Genomic DNA, 25,282 nt, shown 5'->3' on the forward strand with positions numbered 1-25,282 from the left:
AGACGGAGATTGAGAAAACTCGCCTCATGCAAGTTACGGAGGTTGAGAAGCTGCGTCTCACACAAGAGCTTGAAAAAATACATCTGGATCAGGAGCAACAGCGCATCGATATCATGCGAGAGGGCAGAACTCCAGGTGGCCAGTCACCTGCGCCTAAGTTGAACGTAGGGAAAAATATTTGTTTAGTTCCGCCGTTTATAGAGGCCAAAGTGGATACTTTCTTTCAATTGTTTGAGCGGGTAGCCGATGCGCACGCTGGTCAGACGTGGAGAGGACGTTGCTCCTCCAGTGTGTGCTGACCGGCCGAGCTCAGCTCGCTTATTCGTCGCTGTCTGTGGCAGAGAGTCAGGTTTATGAGATTTTGAAAACAGCAGCGCTTAAACCCTACGAGTTAGTGCCAGAGGCGTGCCGCTTTCGTTTTTGAAGTATGCGTAGGGAACATGAGCAAACGTATGTTGACTTCGTGAGAGCCTTAACTTTGCAGTTCACTTGTTGGCGAAGATCGGAAGACATTGTTACATTGGATGGTTTAGTTGATCTATTTTTATTAGAACAGTATAGAAACACACTCTCCGAAGGTGAGGCTATGTTCATTCTGGAGCGCAAGGTGTGCACCGCTTCTGAGGCAGCCGCGCTGGCGGATGAGTGGGAGTTGATACACCGTTCACACTTAGATCAGACAATAATTGATAAGGGAAATTATCGGTCATGGCCTAATTATACGCCAATCTTTGACAGTCAGGAGCAGTGGTCTACGAAAAATTCGCAGCCTGCTCGAAAGCCACCGCAAACCCAATAAGAGGCCTTTTCTGGATAAGGATACGTGTGTTTTTGTTTTAGAAAAGGTCACTTGAAGATGCAATGTCCGGTGCTCAAAGCAAGGGAAGCTCAATCGCTTAGCTCAACTGCTGGGGCTTCGATCCTGGCTGTTCCTATGCCTGCGATCGTTGATGTCGAGTTGCCCACTGGTCGGCCAGCGTCCGCCTCTGTGTGTGGCAGACCGCGAGGTGATGTTTGACCCATTCATATCTGATGGCTTTGTGTCGCTTGTTGGTGGTAATAAAGTCCCTGTGAACATTTTAAAGGCCCACTATGCAACTTTTTTAGCCAAAATTACATTCAGTATGCAGGTTGAGAGTTATGCTGATGGTTCTGCATCCATTTCTGGGTCGATTGGTAGGTGTGTCTTTTGCCCATGTCGCCTCTCCAGTGAAAAAGCGCATATGCAACTTGCTCTGTTCGGACCGACACAATCCGGATGTGACGCAGCGGAAGTATCCTCGAAAATGTAGTCAGATTGTAGTTTCGAAAATGCTTTACGGCACAGACACACACCCAAACATGGCACCGGCTAGATATAAACAGCCAGTTGCGAGGCAATTGTTGCATTCATCATGGATCAATCGACTGATAAGGGACCCAAGAGGCGACCGTCGGTGGAACAAAAGAAGAATGGACCAGAAAAGAGATCAGACACGAGTGAAAGGGGAACTATGCAACTTTTTTGGCTTGATTTACCTTAATATAACAGGCTAAGAGTCATTGCGATGGTTCTATTATACATTTTTGTTCGATTGTTCGTTGTTTCGATTCACCCTTGCGCATCTTGGCGGAGAAAAGGAATATGTTTCTGCCGGCGACCCGCCGCCCACTCTCGCGGGAGTCTCGGGTCTCGCGAAGTAACGAATTGCTTTACGGCACAGACCCCCAAACACGGAACCGGCTCGATATAAACACAAGTCACTAAGGGATTGTTATATTCATCATAGATCAGCCGACTAAAAAGAGACGGAGAAACTCAATGTCGGAGGAACAGAAGAAGAGAAAAGGGAGACTGACCGGCAGAGAGGCCAGACACGAGTAAACGTTGGGCAAGCTTTTCAGGAATAGCGTGAACTGAAAGAAAAAGAAGACTGCAAATCAGACGCCGACTCGGCCGTGTTGCTTTTGAAATTGAAAGTACCCTTGGGTGGCCTTTGTCTTCGTGGTATTCTTGATGTTGATAGTCTCTGTACAAATGTGTTTGCTCAACCATTTTGTTGTGAGCCCTGTAAAAATTGTTTTCTCGACCGTTTTGTTGTGAGCCCTGTATGTTTCTAGCTTGCTTGGTTGCAACCATATAAACACCTTTGTTTCCATGGGTGTTTTGCTGTTCGTCTGTCTCGTCCCCCAGATACAGGCCAAACCTCTTACACTGATTGTTCTGTTCAACCTAAGATAAAACAATTATAATCTAGGATATAAATTCTCCCCGTCAACTATAAAAAAGGATGGATTTATGTTTATTGCAATACAAACACACCCTTTTAAAAATTGATAACCTTGCCTACACTTTATGAACATCTACTTCGGACATGGCTCCACGCATTCGCCGGCTTCTTTGAAAACAAATGCACATGGCTCGCGTAGAAGTGCATGGGGAAGGGTCGTCAACGAGTTGTTACGACAGTGTTGTGAAATATCTACTACGAAGCTGTAGGGGGCGCTGTGTAGAGAAATGTGCGTGCCAAAACCAAGAAAACAGCGAAGAAATGCCCGAAGTTGCATAGTGGGCCTTTAAGGGATACTGGGGCTAGTGGCTCTTTTATATTGGAGTCTGTGTTGTCTTTCTCAAATGAGTCATACACTGGAAGTTCACTGTTAATCCGTGGAATTGGCTTAAACACAATTTCCGTGCGTTTGCATAAAGTCTCCCTTGAGTGTGAGCTGGTACAGGGTGACGTAGAGCTTGGTGTCGGCCTGCTCTACCTATCGACGGCATCTCCATGGTGCTTGGGAACCAACTGGCAGGTTGACGCATCTGGGCAGATGCGTCTTTTCCTCTGGTCGTTACTGAAGAGCCGCTGTCTACCGACGAGAGTGTGCAAGAGTACCCAATGGTATTTACCGACTGTGTAGTTACGTGCTCTGCTAGTCAGAAGACTGACAAGGTGCAGTCCACAAAAACGGAGACGTTTTTTTCGCTCGCTGATTATCCTGTCTCTGTTTCACGTGGGGAATTGGCAGAAGAGCAAAAAGCAGATGAGACATTGGAATCGCTTTTTGAACTCGTTGTTGACAATGAAATTCGTAACAAAGCGGAAGGCTACTTCATCAAAGACGGCGCGTTGTTGAGAAAATGGTCTCCTCATGCCGACTGTTTTGTTGGTGAGCCAATTGTCCAGGTGGTGGTGCCTGTTAAGTTCCGTCTGCTGGTATTCAAAACCGCTCATGATAAGCTCGCTGGTCATGCTGGTGTGCAGAAAACGTATGACCGTCCTTTGCGCTACTTCCATTGGCCGCCAGTTAAGCACAACGTTGCCAACTGACCCAATGTAACTTTGAAGCCTGCTCCCTTTGCGTCCGATTCCGACTGCGAGTCAACCATTTGAACACCTCATCATTGACAATGTACGGCATCTCCCTCGCTCTAAAACAGGTTGTGAGTACCTGCTCACGGTTATGTGCCAGACCACTCGCTATCCACCTGCTTTTCCATTGCGTTCTATTAACATGAAAGCAATTGTTAAAGCACTTAGTCAGTTTATTTCTACTTTCGGGTTCTACTACTCGCGGGCGAAAGTTATTCAATCTGACCGTGGGAGTAACTTTACGTCCAAATTGTTCAAAGACGTTCTCATACAATTGGGAATAAGGCAGAACCTGGCAACTGCTAATCACGCTCAGAGCAAAGACGCTTTAGAGCGCTTTCATTCAACGCTGAACTCACTGCTTCGTGCGTATTGTGTCGAGTTAGATCGTGATTGGGAGGAGGGCCTGCCCTGGCTGATGTTGACAGCCAGGCAGGTCACTCATGAGAGTACTGGTTTCAGTCCGAATTATCTTGTTTTTGCGCACCGTGTGCGTGGGGTGTTGTCAGTACTCCATGATCAATGGACCGATTCAGAACCGCCTGATAATTTGTCTGAGTATGTTCTGGGGTTCCGCTGCCGTCTTTCCTCTGCCTGTAGAGTGGCTAGGGAACGGTTGGAGGAATCTCAGAAAAAAATGAAAACACTGTTTGATCGTCGCACCGAGCACAGAACGTTTGTGGTCGGCGATCTAGTGCTCGCGCTGCTTCCGGTAATTGGCTCACCGTTTCAGGCCAAGTACGCTGGGCCGTATAAGGTCCTGAATTGTGGTCCAAATGATAATCATGTGATCTCGACCCCCGAGAGGAGGAATAATACTCAAAAATGTCATGTCAATCTCTTAAAGCCGTTCTATAACCGTGAGGAGCAGCGCGCTTCGCAAAGGGTCGATCCCGTGGTGCTAGTGGACAGCTCCTCTCCATTTCATTCACCTTTGAGCGTAGCAGCCTCAGAGGGTGGGGAGTTGAACACGGTTGATTGTGCGTTTACATGACCCTCAAGAAAATCGAATTATTGGGTCAGTCCAATTATGATTGGATTATTAAGATGCATGTATACGCCTTGGTCAAACTATAATCAATTTGAATCGAGTTACTCATAGTCGAATTAAGACACCTAGATTATTCGATTGTTAGTCGAATTAAGTGTGCATGCATCGGGTCGGATCGCATGGATTTGGATTTTGCGTTCTGCGCATGCTCAAGATTTTTCCCGGGGGCCGTGATCCGGAAGTATAAGGAGACGATAGTCATGTTGTTGTCACCATCGGAAAATCAGAGAAGGCAATTTATTTTAAAAGGTGGCGAAGACAATGTAGGAAGCCGGTCTCGTGCAAATGTAGTTACCCCCTGTGTATCATCATCAACATGCATTCAGTACAAACTATGCTTCTGTTGCGAGAGTAGCGTATGTGTGTGCGCGAGAATGGCAGTGTGTGTGTGTGTGTGAGTGACTTCAGCGAGTAAGTGGATGAGCGAGGAGAGCGAGCGGTTGCGCGTGTCAGTTTAGTGAATGAACGAGTCCGGTTGTGTCTTAGCAAAAGACGTGTACTGTTAAGTTAGTGGAACTACGAATAAAGTACCCAGCCTGTCAATAATCGGTGGCCGCTTCATTCTGACCTGTAAGTAGACCTACTGCCGGTCAAAGTGAAGGGGGTTACCCCCGAGAGAACATCGGCCCTGGAGGGAACGTCTCCCCTGTGCTCCTCCACTACGGTCTGGGAGCCGACAGCAGGAAAGGTGTAAAGGTGCGGCCACACCAGACGCGTATCTCGCGTACTTCGCGTATGAAATCGGCATTTTTTCCATAGGGAACCATTGGTTTACGCGCGTATTACGCGTAATATGCGTATAAGCAACATTTTACGCGCGTATTGCGCGTATGAGGCGCGTATATTTACGTGCTATACGCACGTATATCGCGTACATTTCAAGAGTTCAAAAAATTGAACTTTTTACGCTCATACGCATGACGATTAGCCATGTTGCCCAATCAGCGTTGAGCTTGACCCGACGTCACTGGCAGAGAGTAGTGAGCTTGGACAGAAGCATACGGCCGACATCTTTCTTTATTCTGTGTGGAAATAGTAACATAGTTACGCCATTAAATGCTTTTATGGAAACATTTCTAGCGAGAAATGTGCATTTTACTTTCATAATGTTCGCTCGGTGAATGTGAAGGATGTTTGGTTTGATAGTTATGACGAAGAGGGAACGCTCCGTTCACTTGCATGGACAGAGTCTCTGGTTACTAAGCAACCTCAACGTCTTGGCGGACTATTTCTCTGCTGATCAACACTACAGACACTACACGAACAGAAATGGAGGTGGATCAAAATATCATCGTCGCCGTGTGCGGCCGTCCTGTCCTGTACGACACCACGATGGTGTCGTACAGGGACAGGAACAAAACAGAGAGGGCGTGGGTCGACGTGGCAGAGGATATTGGCGTTCCTGGTAAGATCAGTGAATAATGTGTGTGTGTATTTTGCTTGGCTTCAGCTATCGGTTGTGTTGTACTATGAAAAAAGTTAGCGCCGGTTAGCGGTAGCACCAGTTAGCAGTAATATTAAGTGATACTACTACAACAGACTGTCCCGCTTGTCAGGTTACACAACTTAATATGTATATATGTTCTTGTCAGTGGACGTATGTCGCAGGAGGTGGAAGTCACTCAGGGACAGGTATAGCGCGTATTGCGCGTATGCGACCATTTTTGACACAAAATGGTCAAGCAACATTTTACGCGCGTATCTCGCGTAAAAAGTACGCGAGATACGCGTCTGGTGTGGCCGCACCTTAAACACTTCGATTTCACCCAAGGCTGAATTAAAAGTAGGCCTACATGTCTTTCTAAATGTTGGTCATCAACGAGGTTGTAAAGTAGTTAGGGATGGGCAACGATCGTCGAATAGTCGGAGTCACGTAGAATATCGAATAATGAATGTGACTATCGTTATTTATTACACGGCTCTTCTCAATGCTGTTGAACGCTCCGTTGACTTGCATAGGCCTTTACAACTTCCGGTGGTGAATAGCGTCCTCGGTTGCTAAGCAACGTCAACGTCTTTGGCGTCTATTTCTCTGCTGATCAACACTACGAATGCTGGTAACAAATAAATTGTAAAAAGACACACCGTGTGAAGTTATATTTTTGACGTGTCTAGTTCACCGTCATGGAAACTGGATTCAGTAAAATAAATAAATAAATGTAGGTCTATCTGCCCACGTTGAAATAATTTTGATGCTTAATGTTGATGGCGCAGTTGTTGAAATAAACAAATTGATTTCATGCAAATCATAAAAGCCTCTCCTGTGTCATTGTGTGTGCGTGTATCCGAGGTGCGTGCGTGCGTGGGGGGTTCTTGATTGACCAATTTTCGAATATTATTCGAATACTTCTCAGCGAATATCGAGTAGTATTTTTGCCAGAAATGCACATCCCTAAAAGTAGTAACTTCGGGCACATCTGTCAAAATAAATGTTTTTTTACGCTCTTTATTCATTCATTGCGCCGCGCTATTCTCTGATATTATGAATCTTTAAGACTGCTTCAGGTTCTCCGACTCTCTGGTACTTCAGCAACCCATAAAGACTCGTAGGGAGGGTTATCTCGGCCATGGTGGAGAAGGAATTGGGGCAAAGGAATTTTGGTTTTGACTCTCTGAAGTCCATATTGAAACAAGACATAGAGGAGAAAGGGATTGTTGCTGTATGCGGGACAGCTGTCAGTTCACTTCGGGTCCATTTCTCTGACGCTCCATTGTTCCGTCCTCTCGGTCATATGCGGACTCCTCCAGCTGGACTCCTCCCGCTGCTCCACCACCGGAGGAGTCCGCATACGACCGAGAAGTCGGAACAATGGAGCGTCAGAGAAATGACATGGACCCGAAGTGAACTAACAGCTGTCTACTGAAAAAAAAAATCTTGAATGCTGCGGCGGCCTGAGTTTGTTGTTGCTAGTGACGTAAAGAGGTCAACCGGTGGCTCTATTACCACTAGTTGAAATGGGCACAGCGCCACCTATCGTACCGGGTAAAGAAATGCTTCGGCCAATGAATCGATTTTCTTAGCGCCATGTATACTCAGACAATTGTAGTTGTCCGATTGAGGAGCATAATCAAACTATGGCCTTAATCTGATTAACCTGTGCATGTAAATGTACTGAAGGACGTTTAAAGAATTCGGAAACCTTGCAAGCCTTGTCGTCAGTCCTTAGCCATTCGATTCAGAGCCAAGAGCTCACTGATTTGCTTGGAGAGTTTAAAGTGTTGTTCTCTGATGTGCCTACACAGACTGATTTGCTGGAGCACGATATCGATGTTGGGGATGCTGAGCCTATCCGGCAGCGTTTTTATCGTGTGCCCATCGAGAAAAAGGAAAGTCAGGATAAAGAGGTTCAGTATTTGCTCGATAATAACCTTGCTGAACCGTCTTTCGCCAGGTGGTCTTCGGCATATTTATTGGTTAAAAAGTCAGACGGTACGCTCCGTTTTTGCACGGATTATCGCAAGCTTAACGCTGTAACTAAACCGGAATGTTTCCTTTACCCTGTATAGAGGATTGTGTTGATGACGTCGGTGCAGCCAAATTCGTAACGACGTTAGATCTCCTTAAAGGGTATAGGCAAGTGTTGTTAACTGAGAGGGCTCGTGAGGTTTCCGCTTTTGTCACGCCAAAAGGGTTATTTTCTTATCGAGTCATGTCGTTCGGGTTGCGTAATGCTCCAGGGACATTTCAGAGATTAATGAATCGTTCTGTGGCTGGGTTGGAAGGGCTGGGTTGGAAGGGGTTATTGTGAGTAATACCTGGTCGACGCATCTGAACATCACGTCGAACGCACGTCGAACATCCCGTATGTTTCTTTTTGCGTAAATTTAAGAGCTATCAATTAAACTACTCGGAAATTGAGAAGAAGGCCCTCGCGCTCGTTTGGGCGCTCCAGCATTTCAAAGTGTATGTGGGTGGGCATTGTTTGCCTGTGGTTATTTACAGCGACCACAACCCACTCGTATTCCTACATTCTCTCCAAAATTCGAACCAACGGCTGATGAGGTGGAGCCTCTTTCTTCAGCCATACAATTTGGATATTCGTCACATAAGGGGCTCTGAGAATGTAGTGGCAGATGCATTGTCACAAGCCTGTGTGTGTGTGTGTGTGTGTGTGTGTGTGTGTGTGTGTGTGTGTGTGTGTGTGTGTGTGTGTGTGTGTGTGTGTGTGTGTGTGTGTGTGTGTGTGTGTGTGTGTGTGTGTGTGTGTGTACAATTATTTTCAGTGCCGGTGCTTATACTCGTCTGTGTTTTTTTTCACTTTATTTAGATACCTGGTAATGGTGAAATGGGATGTATCTTGGTATTCAATGTAGGTTTTGTCTAGAACTTAAATAGTTTATTGACCTTATGTTTGGGTGTTAGGTTGCTGAATAATTATTGCGTTCACTTTTGGTGTCGTTTTGGGTTGTGGGTAGGACCAGCAGAAACCAGGGTTTTCCGTCTTTTTAGGGGGAGGGTGTGACGGCTCTCTGGCCTTCGTTTGTCCTAATGCCTTCGTTTGTCCTAATACTTGATGTTCTTGCTTCAATCAGGGGTGTGGGCGTGGCTGAGTTAGGCTGATTGGGTGCCGGTGCACTGGCGCCCTGCAGCCTTTAAAAGATCCTCCGCTCTGCCCACCGGGGGAGGCAGCAGGGCCACACCCACCTGACGGCTAGTTCGTTCCGTGCCTGTGTTGGAAGGCGGACGGCTACCGTAGCGCAGTGGCGGCTGGTGGTCAAAATTATTGGTGAAGCAAACCCCGTCGACCGACGCACCGAAACGAGAACTGATTCCCAAAACAAGAGAACTGATTTTTTTTTTAAACATGTAACAAAAATATGGTTACGTAAATAAAATATACAAACAAACAGAGCTTCGTCTCCCCGCGACCTTATATTGATTGAGTCTAAAACGTTCTCATCTATTCAGCCAATGGGAGTGCAATCGCGTTGCAATGGCACATGGGTAAACAAATGATAAGGCACCATGATCGCTGTAGGCTTCAATATCATGCAAGCACTTTGTTTTCTTTTTATTTTGTTCTACACCACGATTGCATGCTTTAAACATGACACGGGGCCAACAGTAAAGGTGTTTTTTCAGCAAACTCCCTGTTAGCCAGTTTACCTTGTCATACATGGAGCAATTTAAAATGCTCCTTACCGTAGCACCAACGAGCTGTGTTGTTTTCACAGGAGGTTTTGTTCTACCCTCTGCTTTCACTCGTAATTTGTCCTCATATGAAAATGACTGAAAAGAATCCTGTAAAATGCAGTCAACAGTGTTTATCCCCCCATCATCACCGTTAGTCCAATCCATCTTGCACGTGAGCTAGCGACTACTAGCAAAAAACCCTACCCCTAAACAACACTAACCTAACAAAATCCTCACCTACACAGAAAAAAAAAAGTGTATCTTATTAAATTAATGTTCAACAAATTATGTAGGCCTGTGTTCGTCAATCGTCACTTTCAAAGTCAGTTCACGATAGCTGCCCAATGAAGGCGGTGACTGGCCGGAGTCACCGCCACTGCTTCACGGTCGGGACTTATCTGCCATAAGGATCAATTGAAACGGAAAAAAAACACAAGCTGCCTGGGGTTCACTCGATTTACATTGAAGTCAATGGAAATAGTGGTGAAGCAAAGGAAAGTCTGCTTCACTGAAATGATCTGTTCCACCGCGGGTGGCGCTGTTGTGACTCATCGAATTGATTTCAGGAAAACAGCTCGTCTTAGTGACTGTATTTCTGTTTCAAAGCACTGAAAATGGGATTGTTGTAAGATTTTTGGTTTATTTATTTAAAAAAAAAAAAAGCACTGCTTCACCTGTAGTCTTATAGAAGCCTCCACTGCCGTAGCGCATTGGTTGTACTCGTATTCGGTCTGTTTTCATTTGGTGCAGACGTTTTGCGCATGTGAGTTTTTGTTAATCCTTTGTTCTGTGAATCTGAATAAACCACTACTTGTTCATGGTGAACCATGCTCTGACCCGCTCATTTGTGCCGCATCCTTTCGGGCTGTGACAATGGGTTTGAAATGGGTTTCGTTAATGTCCCTTTGCATGAGATATCCCTTATTTCTGATTTAGTTACTGGCAACGTTGCCGTGGGTATACGCCCTCCTTTGCCTATTGCAAATGTAGCCATGCTACTTGGTAACGATCTGTGCGGTGGCAAAGTCTTACCTGGCCCTATTGTATCTCATTGTTCCCTGAAAGCATTAACCTCTGATGACCTGTCAGTTAATTTTCCTGAGGTTTTCACCTCTAGTGTTGTTACTCGCGCCATGGCGAGAAGCGCTAAAGAGACTTCTATCGAGGATGAACGCGATGCTTTAATTGACCTTAGTGATTATTTTATGGCTCGACCTTCACTCGTGGACGATAGTTGTTCCACTCAGAATTCTGAGTTACTGTCGTCTCCTTCTGCTGTTCCTAAACTGTCTGAGTAGAGATCTGCTTAGCAAGGAACAGAAAAATGACCCCTCGCTGTCGACGCCCTTCTCTGAAGTTAAGTCCGACGAGGTAATTTCGCCTCATGGCTATTTTTTGCGAGATGGTGTCTTGATACGCAAGTGGAGGCCTCTTACGGCCTCAGCCCAAGATGAGTGGAGAATTTTATTTCAGATCGTTATCCCTGCATCTTTCCGTGATGAAGTTTTGAGTTTAGCTCAAACCAGATGTAGTTAATTTGCCATTTGTGTCAGATCACAGGTAAACCTAATCAGGTGATTCCACCCGCGCCATTGCAGCCTATTCCTGTTGCATCTGAGCCCTTCGAACACGTTATTCTGTGCTGGGTCGGTCAGTTACCTCGAACAGAATCTGGAAACCAGTGGTTACTGCATGTGTAGCTTTGCCCGTTTTTTTTTTTTTTTTTGTTATCATGGCCCAATTGTGGTTATTGTGGCTTGTTTTCGACCACACTGTTCGCGGACCGTTGTAAAATTCTAAAATGCGCTCTCGGCTCGGTCGTGCATGCCAGTTGGCCAGAGAAAACCTGGGCATCTGTCAAAAGCAAATGAAGAGATCGGAGTGGAAGTCTATCTCCGTGCTCTCGAAGCTGGTGATCAAGTGCTTGTGCTGATACCTTTGATGGGCTCAGCTTTGCAGGCCCGTTACAGCAGTCCTTATCACATATCACGTCCTTATCACATGTAAATTACCTCAACCACCTTCTCTCTAAACCTGATCGCAGGAGAAAGAATGCTTTATGTCACATAAATCGTCTAAAGTCGTACAGTGATCATGCGAAAATCTCAGCAGCTCACGAATTAGGATCACCGCACTGCTTTACTTCAGCACCGTCAGTGGAGACGGTGCTGAAGTTACGGCTTCGCTGGTGGTCGCTTCTCCGTTGAAAGACGAGGGTTGTGTTTCAACTGTTGGAGTTGTTGAAGGGAGAAAGTAATTTTCTGGTCCACAGCGTCCTTAATTCATTGTTGTCTGGTTTGTCCGAATCACCAGGTGACGATTTGATTCTTCCTTTCTTTGTGCTCTTGCTCTATGTTTTTACAGGGGCACAACCTCGAGATTAGGCACATTGGAGGGCGCGTTGCGATAATGTGGTTTCAGATTCCCTGTCTCGGGCATATATGTTTGCATCATTGTAAATATATTGTGTGTTAAGGTGTGTTAAAAAACAAAAAAATAATTGTTACACCTGTTAACCATGTTTGTTTACCTTTTTCTAGTTGTGTCAATGTGTTGCGACATTGGCGAACGACAAGTAGTTTGTAACTATTTGTTCTCAATGAGTGTATTTTTGTAAGTTGGTATTTTTGTAAATGTTCATATTGATTTTACAAACTTAAACCCCCAATTGATTTTCTTAAGGGTGGGGGTGTTACGGCATTAAAGGGGCAGATATTGTATTTGCGCAGCTGCGCTCTTCTCCGCTCTTGATACCCCTCTACAGGCTGTTTGTTCCTGATATAAGCACACCTGTTCCAATCTCTGGCGGATGATCCCGCACGCATCCCGCTTCCGTGTCGCAACGCTAGGCTGTTTCACGCTGTGCCACGCCGGCACTTTGCGTCTTATGTGTAGAGTTTATTGATTATACTGTCTGAATTTCCCATGTGGGAACATTATTGCTTTTCCTATCATTTATGGGTTGGTGGTTGGTGATGGTTGTTTTCACATTTTTAGTTCAGGTTAGAGCAGCGTAGTTAGAGGACCCGGCAGACTCACCTACTTTTTATTTCTGGTCAGGAGAAAGATAGTTTGTTCCCCTTGTTACATTGGTATATTGTCAGAACAATGTTGCAGTACCAACTATAGGTGTTCAGTAGGGCTGTAACGATACGCGTATCGAAACCGAAATCGCGACACTCAAAGCCACAAACAAATTGAAATTTGCTACATAGCCTAATAAGAAGCGCTAATAAGGATATTTGACTAAACCAACCAAACAGTTGAGGGTTTTTGCCAACCAGCAAAAAGCATCCTCCAACTGCAATCTTTGGTTATTTATTTATTAATTTAGCTATACTTTAATAGTATTCTTTCTGTTCAAATCTGTTCAGTGTTCCAAATTATTTGTTATTAAATGTTACATTAAGTTAATTGGTACATAAGTGTTGTTTAAATAAAATGCTTTTTAAATTTAAAAAAATCGTGGGATGTATCGAACCGAGGGTCAAAAATCGTGATACAAACCGAATCGTGAGTTTGTGTAGTTACAGCCCTAGTGTACAGTATGACTTTGGGAAGAGTGTTTGAGTGTTGCCCATTGGAGCTCATTGGATAGACAAATATTTATTGTATCCTATTCTGCTGCGATTGTCTCAATGCAATATTTATATGATATATTCACAGTATCGTATTACAATATGGCAACAGTCTATACTATATGTACCACCTAATTACAACTTTAAAAAAATAAAGCTATTTCTAAGCAATTTTATACATTGGAATATGTTACATGGCCTCATGAAGCTAAAAAATATGTAAATATAGCTGCATGCCTCAATGTGGGTGTCAAGCATAATGGGAGTCGATAAGCTAATTCTGCCGGACGGACGTAATCGGCTGGGTGGCTACATGACGACCGTCTCGGTAATCGGTAACCTCATTCTGCTGGACGGACGTAATCGGCTGGGTGGCTACATGACGACCGTATTGGTAATCGGAGGACGTAATCGGCTAGGTGGCTACATGATGACCGTATCGGTAATCGGACGGACGTAATCGGCTAGGTGGCTACATGACGACCATCTCGGTAATCGGTAATAACGACAGCTGGTGGAATGAACTACAGCATTATACGAGTATGCGTCAATATTTACCAAATGGAAAAATGACCCCACCTACGGTTAAGGCCGCATTACAGTCTGCCCGACAGAATGAAACAAATATATAGGGGTATTCGGAACAATAAACCTAAGAGAGACATAATGTAAACAAGCATCCGTTCTGGAGGTGATTCATGAAGCATCTAATCCAGTAAGAATTGCAGTTTACATTGTAAATGGGCGGAATGGTAAATATATTCCATTGCGTTATACATTAAGTACCGCTTGTCACCACACGAGTGCAGTGTCTACCCATTAATGAGCGCTGTTCAGCACAACTAAAATTGATATTACAATTAGGGCATTTAGCAGACGCTTTTATCCAAAGCGACTTACATCGGTTAATACACACATTGACACGCAGAGTCAACCATGCAAGGCGACAGCCAGCTCATCAGGAGTAGCAGTTAGGGTTAAGTGTCTTGCTCAGGGACACATCAACAATCAGCTAGGAGGAGCTTGGGATTGAACTAGCATCCTTTCGGTTACAAGACAACTGCTCTACCTCCTGAGCTAAGCCGACCCCCGATATGATGTGGGTTCTGATTGTATGCAGTATGAAAAATCGACATGATGATTTCATATGATTGATATGTTATCAGTTTTATATAACACAGTATATGACGACCATGATAAAATGCATACGATTAGATATAATTTTATGTTAAAGGGTTGCTGAGAACAAGCTTACTCCCTGTTTGGCGGCTTTGCCGTTAAGTTCGATTGGCTGTGATGGCCAATTGGTTTGGAATTTGAAAAATCTATTTGGCACTTTTGTTCGGCTTGGTCGGAAGATCATATAGGGCAAGTCTCATGATGATTGGACATAATCTGTGGCCTGTCGATGTGTAATGCTGATTTTGACTTTCAACATGGCGGCCAATTTCTGATGTTCCAATGGGAAGTACCGTATTGGTCCGAATATAAGACGGCCTTTTTTCCCCTCGAAATAGGTCTGAAAAAGTCGGGTCGTCTTATATTCGGGGTCTAGTATTCAGAGCGCAGTTTCTCTTCGCCTCTCCCTTTAAATGTCAATACACATTCGCGGCCGCAGGTTGCGCCAGAAATTGGTTCCGGGAAGAAGTAGTCCAGCGTCCTTAACAACCAGACCGTTACCGGTGTTTAAAGACAGGCTGACCATTAGAGACAAGTGGCTCAAAAGTGGGTCAGGTCAATCAACAACAGCGGAGGAGCTATGATGCCAATTTTAAAATAATGGTCGTCAATAAGGCAGAGTCAAGTAACAACTGCCAAGCTGCCAAGAAGTTTGGGGTCACGGAGTGTAACGTAAGAAGATGGCGAGCACCAAAATAACGTCTCAAAGACGTCAACAGTCAGCGCAAATCCTACCGTGGTCCTCAAAGTGGCCGTTTCAGTGAGGTTGACCGGAGAGTTTTTGAATAAGTCAGAGAAAACGCGCTTTGGGCGGAGCCGGTGGAAGCGGAGCAGCTGGGGAGCGATGACAGCGAGAGCAAACACAGCGGGGCAGAGGACGTGTGTGAGCGATAGAGAGAGATCGGAGGAGAAGTTTGGCGAATTTTAGTTAAGTTTAGTTAAATATGTGGCCTGTATTTTTCTATGTTATTTAAAAATGTTCCCAATGTTGCTTGATTATTGCTTGATATTAATTTTGAATCATACTGTACATATTTTGCCTTGAAAGTGCCGTGGCCTTTACTGGCATTATTATTATTGTCATTAATATAACAAGTGTTTAATTCACTGTTCTTTGTTCTGCAAATCTTTTTTTCGAAATGTTTGTGTTGAAAAACGGGGGGTCGTTTTATAATCAGGGTCGTCTTATATTCGGACCAATACGGTATTTTATGAGCTATATGGGGCGGTTTGAGAGTATCACCAAACATAGAAAATGTGTTCGAAATATACTCATGTGACGAGAGAGGAGTTAAAACACGTCGTTGTTAATTATAGCACCCCCTAGAGGTCGATTATCATCAAATTCATTGAGTGTCCCCACGATAAGGTCTTGGGTCCATGTACCAAGTATGTTTATGATATTTGATATCAAATTTGATTGGCTGTAGCGGCCAAACGGTTTTGAATTTGAAACATCTTTCATATTTTTATATAAAGCATGGCCGGAAGATATTTTGTGCCAAGATTCGAGATGATTGGACAAAATGTGTGATAGGAGTAGTATTTTGAAGGTTTTTGACATAAACCAAGATGGCGGAAAATCCGTCATGGCGCAAAACGACGACATAGGGTGCGTTAAACTCTGCTTGGCCCAAGGATTCCAATGATATCTTGTTTGTGAATATTGGATGAATGGGTCGAAAGTTAGAAACATGAATGCATGTCGAACTTGACCTGTTGGTGGCGCTAGAGCTGTTGGGCTGCCATGTTGGGCAGGTAAATAATAATAATAATAATAGGAATTCATACGAAAACAATAGGTTGTCTCGCAACTCCGTTGCTTGACACACGAATAGTGTTCTGATGGAAGTGTTTTGAATTGATCACACCAGTGTTTAATTAATGCTCTCTAAGAGATATTCATTTGATAGCTGTCTTTACTGTTTGGTGGAAAAAAAAAGTTTTGAGAACATTTTGTGGAGTGTTGACTAAATGATTAACTCTTCTCAGGTTTGTGTTTAGAGTTTTGAGAAATTGAGCTATAGGTTCAGATGAGATAAACTGTAATTTAGTAATCATGTACTCAAACTAAGTATAGTAAGTATGGGAAGCATGGATATCGGAACACACCACATGTCTAACAACGTTTCCAATACCGAGTCCAACACCGAGTCCAACACAGTGTCCACCACCGTGTCCACCACCGTGTCCACCACCGAGTCTAACAACGTGTCTAACACCATGTCTAACACCTTGTCCAACACTGTCCAACACCGTGTCTAACCCTGTCCAACAGCGTGTCTAACACTGTCAAACACGTGTCTAACACCGCGTCTAACACTGTCGAACACTGTGTCCAACACTGTCTAACACTGTGTTTAACACTGTCCAACACCGTGTCCAACACGTGTCTAACACTTTCTAATACTGTGTCTAACATCGTGTCTAACAGTGTCCAACACCATGTTCAACCCAGTGTCTAACACTGTCCAACACCGTGTCTAACACTGTCTAACACCGTGTCTAACACTTTCAAACACCGTGTCCAACACGTTTCTAATACTTTCTAACAACGTGTCTAACAGCGTGTCTAACAGTGTCCAACACCATGTCTAACACTTTCTAACACCGTGTCTAACACGTCTAATACTGTCCAACACCGTGTCGAACACCGGGTTACCAGTTTTTGCATGTGCCACATGCATGTGGCATGTGCCAATTGCTTGGCACATGCTTAGACCAAAATAACACAACTTGAAGTTATTATTACTATACCTTAAACACATGTAACCATACCTTAAACAAAAGCGCTGCTTAGCACTTTAGTTGCAATTGTGCAACACACTTGCTCCTTTCTACAACACACTGGCTCCTACACACTACTTCATATATAAGACAATTAGTTCAAAAATGAAATCTCAGTGTAGGCCTACCAATGGGAAAACACATCTATTCAAAATTCAAAACACATTGGGTAATTGAAAATGCTTAGATACACACCTGAAAACATTTACTTACAAAAATAAAAATCTATCAGCCAGCAACAAAAAGGCCAAAAGGCAATTGTGCACGTCCCGGGGCAGCGCGGGGGAAATATATCGTTGTGTGCCGCCATAAGCCTTCTAGGGTAACTGCAACATCATGCAAAAATTGGTCACTACAATACCCAACATATCATCACATTTCTATATGCACTTCATGATGCAGCTGAACTGGACGGATCAGAGTTGCCGAGGTTTGTTGGGATAATGTTCGTTTCCATCGGGCTGTTTTGGTCCAGGACTGGTACACCAACCATAAACAATTTGAAATCGTATACTCGCCATTTCTAAATGCTATAGAAGGTTTTTTTCGGCTTGAAGATGGCATGTATATGACCGCCAACGGTTATATACATGTAAGGTCAATCCATGGATGGATTCGGCACACAAGGCGAGGATCCATAAGCCCACCCACGCACAATTGCCATGTTTTTCTGTGTTTACAGTACTGTAGTGTTTTTTGATTCATTTATTTTTGATTTTTGCTTGAACCGAATTTACTGCACTGTAAAGTACCGTACTGCAATGTTTTGCATGTATTGCGTATTTGATTTTTTGGTTGTTGTGAAAATGTGCCTTCTGTGGAATGGAATAGAAACAGTGAATATGAAAGACTGCAGTGTTTTACATAAAGTCGGCTAGTGTATTGCTGCTGATCTGAAAGTGTATTCATATGATGCAAGTGTGTATCATTTTGTCATCAGAGTGACATTTTGACAAAGGATTGTTGTTTCGATAGAAGAGTTTCAATTTGACATAGATGTGAATGGTATATTTGTGTCTTATCTTATTTGCTTGTGTGTTGAGTTTTGACCCAATGAGCCAAGTTTTGCCAAATGTGTTCAAGCAATTGAAAAAAACTATAATGGGATCCATTGACCGGTAAGGTTTACCTGGAAGCTCTGCGGCTTGCTGTCTTCTTTCTGGATTTGAGTGTTCAGAGGACACCTGGGGGAGAAGGAGGGAAGGAGGAGAGGAGGGGAGGAGAGGAGGAGAAGAGGAGAGGAGGAGAAGAGAGGAAAGGAGAGAGGCGGAGAGAGGAGACTCGGGTGTTGAGAGGAGAAGATTGAGGAAAAGGTAAATGATCAGGAGCTGGTATTTTGTGAAAGCAAATGAAAGAATCAAACAATCTATAGAGTCAAACAGACACACACACACCTCTTGGTGGAGGGTGGGTGTGGGGGAGGAGGATTGGGGGAGACGCCTGGCACCTCCTCCTTTGTCCTCCCCTCCTCAAAAGGAGCTGAAGAACTGGAGGCTGTTTCTACATCTACACACAAATACACACTCATCAACAACGCAAAGTATACATATATCTCTATAGCCCCCAGTCTATCACACCTACAGCTCTATACACACATCTCTATAACCCCCAGTATATATCTCCGCTACAGCTCTATACATATATCTCCATACCCAGTATATCTCACCTACAGCTCTTTACATATATCTCTATATCCCCCAGTATAGCTCACCTACAGCTCTATATCTCTATAACCCCTAGTATATCTCACCTACAGCTATATACATGTATCTCTATAACTAGTATATCTCACCTACAGCTCTATACATATATTTCTATACCAAGTATATCTCATCTATAGCTCTATTCCTATATCTCTATGACTAGTTTATCTCACCTACAGCTCTATACTTATATCTCTCTATCAGTATATCTCACCTACAGCTCTATACATATATCTCTATAACCCCCAGTACATCTCACCTACATCTCTATACATATATCTCTATAACCCCCAGTACATCTCACCTACATCTCTATACATATATCTCTATAACCCCCAGTACATCTCACCTACAACTCTATACATATATCTCTATAACCCCCAGTACATCTCACCTACATCTCTATACATATATCTCTATAACCCCCAGTACATCTCACCTACATCTCTAAACATATATCTCTATAACCCCCAGTACATCTCACCTACAGCTCTATACATATATCTCTATAACCCCCAGTACATCTCACCTACATCTCTATACATATATCTCTATAACCCCCAGTACATCTCACCTACATCTCTATACATATATCTCTATAACCCCCAGTACATCTCACCTACAACTCTATACATATATCTCTATAACCCCCAGTACATCTCACCTACAACTCTATACATATATCTCTATAACCCCCAGTACATCTCACCTACATCTCTATACATATATCTCTATAACCCCCAGTACATCTCACCTACATCTCTATACATATATCTCTTTACCCAGTATATCTCACCTAGAGCTCAATACATACATCTCTATATCCCCCAGTATAGCTCACCTACAGCTCTATATATCTATATATCTATCTATCTATATATATATATATATATATATATATATATATGTATATATATATATATATATATTAGAGCTGTCAAGCGATTAAAATATTTAATCGTGATTAATCGCATTAATGTCATAGTTAACTCACGATTAATCGCAAATTCTTTTTCTATGCTAAATATCCCTTGATTTTTTGGTCCCATAATTCTTCTCATTTTAATTCTCTTATCAACATGGTGAAGTGCATCGGCTTGCCTTGTGCAAATGATTTTTTATTGATAACAACATTGCCATATACTGATCAAAACAGGATGATACAAAAAAAGAGCCTATAGTGCAATTAAACGACTGCATTGAACAAATGTCATTTGAACATAGCAGTCAGGCTACTGCTTCTTTGTTTTGAGCCAAAGGATATATATATATATATATTTTTTTTTTTTATAAAATAATTGCGTTAATCGCGCGTTACATTTTTTGACGCCGTTAAATTTGGTTTGCGTTAACGCCGTTAATAACGCGTTTAACTGACAGCTCTAATATATATATATATATATATATATATATGTAACGGTTATAGATATATAGATATATATATAGAGAGCTGTAGCTGAGATATACTAGGGGTTATAGTATAACCCCTAGTATATCTCACCTACAGCTCTCTATATATATTTCTATACCCAGTATATCTTTCCTACAGCTATATACGTACATATATCTCTTTGCCCATTATTTCTCACCTAAGGCCCCCTCATTGGTCAGCACCAGGCCAGTGTTCACCTTCTTCTTCTTCTTCACCTTCAGACCAAACATCCCCTTTGCCTTCCTGTTGTTATGACAACCACCATCACCATACCCCATCAGACACGTTACTACTGTCATTTATTAATTTAACACACATTATTACTACATTACATTAGACACAATAATGAAATATGAGATAAGCTACAAATGAATTCAAAAGTCAATAAAAGTGAAAATGTTGACAATGAGAGTCCTGGTATCAGAATAAAAGGAACTGCTTTGTATAACATCATGACAGTTAGTTGGGTCATCTATAGAAGTTCCGTGACTGTGGAGAGCAAAGGTTTGTTTCTCACTGGATTTGTCATCTATAAAGGTTAAATAATAAAATTAGCCAGGGTGCCCCTCACAAAAATGTGGGGAAATTTTGGGAGAGCCCTTTATCCAAAATGGATGCTGTCAGCGAAGCTGGAAATTAACTTTTTAATGGATTTGCCCACAGTGCTGCATTATACATGGTTTCTGAGACTATTTGGGTCAAGAAATGTACAAATGATCTAGATTTGTTGATTTGACCTATTTTTTACCTTCAAATTCAAGATTATTGAATTAAGGCAAGGCAAGGCAAGGCAACTTTATTTATATAGCATTTTTCATACACAAGGCAGACTCAAAGTGCTTCACATATAAACATTGTCATACAATTAAATAAAATAATAGGTAAGTAAAAGAAAAACACATGCAAAAAAATAGAAGTTAAGGCATTTTAGTATTAAAATAGAAAATAAAGGCAAAGTTAAAAAAGCTTTTTTAGAAAGTGCAATTTTAACTAAAAAGACTCCATCTGAATCTGTTGAATCTCCATGGTGACTCCTGTCATCATCACTGCTACTCTCATCTGAGCAGTCATGAGGTGTGAGCTGCTGGGGCAAGGGGGGCAGGATGTGACGCACTGGTCGACACTTTCCGTTCACTAGTTCCCAGCCGTGACCAATGAGAGAAGGATGCTCTTGGAGGTTGTAATGGATCTGGCAATATGTAAGGTAGTTGGACCTTTCCATATGAAGATTCAAAGAGTCATCATCAGGTGGGAGACAGATTTTACTCTTATTCTTCAGTTTGTGCAATTTGGCAACTGGCCTGCCCGCAGCTCACATCTGCATAAATGATGGATAGGAGAAATGCCTTCATATCCGCTCTGACTTCATGTTTTAATTCAAAACTCTCGCCAACTCGTCCCAGGAGCTCTGTTGCCCCAGAATTTATCTTCACCTTCTCCAACACCTTCTTCTTCCCATGCCCATAGAACCCTGAGGTGTGGTCACTTGCCAGTGATCACATGGAGAGGTATGATGATATCTGCAACCTCTGCCGAGAGCATAGCACGGCAGTTGATTAACGCATGCTTGCGTTTAATCAGCAGATCACCTCTTACTTGCTGCGAGCCGTAAGCTGCTTGGACATACACATCTGTGTCCCCACAGTCTAGAACAACAGGTCCAGTGTACTTACTGGCTCTCACCTTTGCATAGGCAAAGAGCAGCATTGTATCTGCTTCTGGATGTCTGAAAACATAGTCCCCATTAACTACGCCAGTGCTCAGGTTGGTTGACGTTTCTCCCTCGCAGTATATGATTTCCCCATGCACCTGAACCGCTTGTCTTTTCATCTGTTCCTTTACAAGTTTCTGTAGTCTGACCTTATTTCCGGAATTAACCATGAGTTGGTTGAACTCAGCAGCACCTGGGAACCTGTCTTCTGGGCTTGGGAGAAGCATTGCGCATTGACCCATCTACATTGTAGAGTGAAAGGCTCTCCTGAGTCACTCTCCTCTCAAGGGCTGACTCAAGTTGGATCATTCATTCCTGATCCCTCTGCAAGGTCCACTAGGCCTGCCAGCGCCGATCACTCCATATGGGCAACCTTCATATGAGCACCAGATGGTGCACAGATAATTTCTCCAGTGAAATTTCGCCTCTTATTCCTGTTGATGGTTGCAGTGAGAGGCTTGATCTTTGCAAACACTCGCTCTTGCAGGAAGGTGACCTGAGCTTGGCCATCTGGAAGTGCTGTCTTTAGGTCATGCGCTAACTCTGGTGAGGCGACAGGGGCCAGACTGTAGCGACCTCAGTATAGGTGAAGAGATGTCAAAGGGCTCGGCTTCAAAATCCTTCATGCATGCCAGCAGGTCCTGAACTGCCTGCTCAACCTTCCTCATCCTTGCTGGCTGGCATTCAACATGCTTCCTATGGCGGCGCTGGCACTTGAGGCTCTGCTTCACAGTAGACTTCACCAGAGATGGGGGGACTCGAGTCAAAGACTTGACTCGAGTCCGACTCGAGTCGCCAGTTTTGCGACTTGTGACTTGCTTGACCAACACTAACGAAAGACTTGACTTGACTTTGACTTGCCCCTTCCTGACTTGTGACTTGACTTGACTTGAGTCATGCGACTTGCCAAGTCATTGCAGTCTAGTTAAATATTTTAAATAATAATAATAAAAAAAATATTAGATGAACATTGTTTTATTGTGCGCGAGTGCTCCTGACCTGCAACCTGGCAACCCGCCCTCTTCCACGCAACGTGACATTCCTGCATGAGTCTAGTGAGTGATCATGAGCAGAGATGGAAGGCGCTCCGACCAACATCCCGAAAATAATCAATTTTGGCTATAAAGATTACACAACAACACAAAATAAAAGAGGAGCGACATGCAAAATCTGCAATGTCAAAATTACGGATTTGCCAAGCACCACGTCGAATTTCATCCGACATTTCAGGACGGCACATAAAGAAAGGTGAGTAACATGTTGCAAACCTAGATGGATTAACGTCCTTGATTGTCATTTTGCTACTTGGCTGCTGACATAATGACATTAGTGAGAGTACTACCCCACACAAATAAAAAGCTGTTTGAGATTCATTAATGTTGAGCTGATTCATTACGTAACTTATCTTCTTACATTTAAAAAAAATGACTCTGAAAAACAGGTTTGATGAAATACAGACATTTGAAAAAAACGAATTTGATAATGACTTGACTTGACTTGACTTGATGATGAGACTTGACTTGACTTGCTTGACTAAAGCTGTGCTTGGACTTGACTTGCTTGATCCTCCTTACTGACGACTTGGACTTACTTGAGACTTGAGGGCTAAGACTTGCGACTGACTTGAGACTTGCATGTATGGGACTTACTCCCATCTCTGGACTTCACCCTTGCAACATTGTTTGCGTTTCTTGTTGTTGAGAATAGTTGCTTCTCATTTTGTAGAAGCTGAATCCATCCTTTTTTTAGCTTTGAGTTCAGATTCATATTTGTTTCTATCCAAAGGTCGAGTGGCTGACAGGAGTAAGGTAGCCCTGTAATTGACTGGGTGAAGTGAATGTTGAAGAATGCCATTCTCTCATCTGACAGCGAGGAGAGCATTGCCCAATAATCTGGCAACCACCTTCCATAATCATGGTTGTCGTGTGCCATCAGTCCACGCAGCATGTTGTATGTTGACACTAGGTACGCTGTACCATTGCTTGCATGACATGCATCAAGACATTCAACAAGTGGGTCGGTCATCTCCAGGAATGAGACCCAAAAGTCCCCCATGTCTGTGCCAGGTTTCTCATAAACTATGTTGATCAGCTCCTTTACATCACCATCCTCCTCAAGATCCTTGTGAGCTTTCTGTAGAGCCTCCTGAGTTTCAGTGAGTGCATTGCGCAGGGTCTTGAGATTCTCCTTGATGTCCTCTGATAGCTCTTCATGCTCAAGAATTTTTGCTGGTCGTTTATGTATTAGAGTCTCTCTCCAGAGCTGGATGCAGCGCACACCTTGCCTGTAGTGCTTCCCTCGTAGTGCTTGGTCAACAGAACCCTCCACTACTACCCCTGCTGTAACCAGAGTGTCTGCCATTCCAGAGCCTTTGAATCTCTTATAGACAGCATATATGTAGGACATCTGTTGGTGGAAAGCGCTGAGGATTTGGACAATGTCCTTGAACATTTGCGCATTCTCTGCCTTGAGCTGAACGATTGTCTTGTAAGTGGGCAGGTCACCAACGAAAAAGGAGAATGGAATATTCTTCTTGTGCATGGCATTCATTTGTTTAACCATAATGTCATGCACCACTGACTTGCTTGGAGGTTCATTCTAGGTTGTGTGGTAGTAAGGCTTGCTCTTGTTGTGTGGTAGATGATGGCAAGACTGAGCACCCCTGTATCCCGGAACCTTCGGCTCTTCAGGGGGTGGTCTTGAACCATCAGTGTCTATGCGAGACAGTGCATGTATGACAGAGCGAGCATGCTGTGGAGCTGTGCCATTCACTGGTAGATCTACCATGGGACGAGCTGGTGGCTCACTCTTGCTACCAGGTGGGCATCTGCACTGATGGACCTTTGTCAGCTCTGCACACTTCTGCCTTAGCTGTGCAGAGATTTCCTTCTTCTTGGAGAGCCTTGCAGCAGGAACTTCATCTGGTTTCTTGTTATAGCTCTTTGACTGCACCTGCATAACATTTGTTCGATGAGCTCCTGTTGAGTTGCCTGTCAGGGTGTCAATTTTGAAGTCATTATTGTCGATAATAACAATCCAGGCTTGCCATCTGCAATTTCCTGTGGGCAGGTTGATGATGCCTCTATATCCATGAAAGCCCAGTGCTCATAAAGGAGCAGCGTGTCTGCATAGCTGATGCAGGCACCACTCTTGTGTGGTTGAGTGTCTACCAGATCTTTACTCTGTGTCATGCCATGGACATTTACACCCAGGTTGATAGCAGTGGTAGTGCTCTGTCCAGTAATGTGGTAGGTGATCATGTAGGCCAGACTGAGTGTGGCTGGGCTGAGGTCGGCAGTTTTTCTCTGAGGCTGTTTTAGCCAAGTCAAAAGCTTCAACAGCAACTCACACAACTCT

General features: G+C 43.5%; 1 protein-coding gene across 1 annotated transcript in view; it reads right to left on the reverse strand.

The window, feature by feature from the left end:
• fer1l6 (fer-1 like family member 6) overlaps positions 1–25,282 on the reverse strand; it is a 137,336-nt gene that overhangs the window by 108,256 nt on the left and 3,798 nt on the right. Inside the window, exons 2-4 of the mRNA XM_060074699.1 lie at positions 20,372–20,457; positions 18,474–18,585; positions 18,209–18,263 (exon numbers count right to left, since the gene is read on the reverse strand). Of these exons, the coding sequence (XP_059930682.1) occupies positions 18,209–18,263; positions 18,474–18,585; positions 20,372–20,457 (253 nt within the window). The remainder of the gene's footprint in view (positions 1–18,208; positions 18,264–18,473; positions 18,586–20,371; positions 20,458–25,282) is intronic.

Source organism: Gadus macrocephalus, chromosome 16 (assembly GCF_031168955.1).
Source record: "Gadus macrocephalus chromosome 16, ASM3116895v1".
Classification (NCBI taxonomy): Eukaryota; Metazoa; Chordata; class Actinopteri; order Gadiformes; family Gadidae; genus Gadus; species Gadus macrocephalus.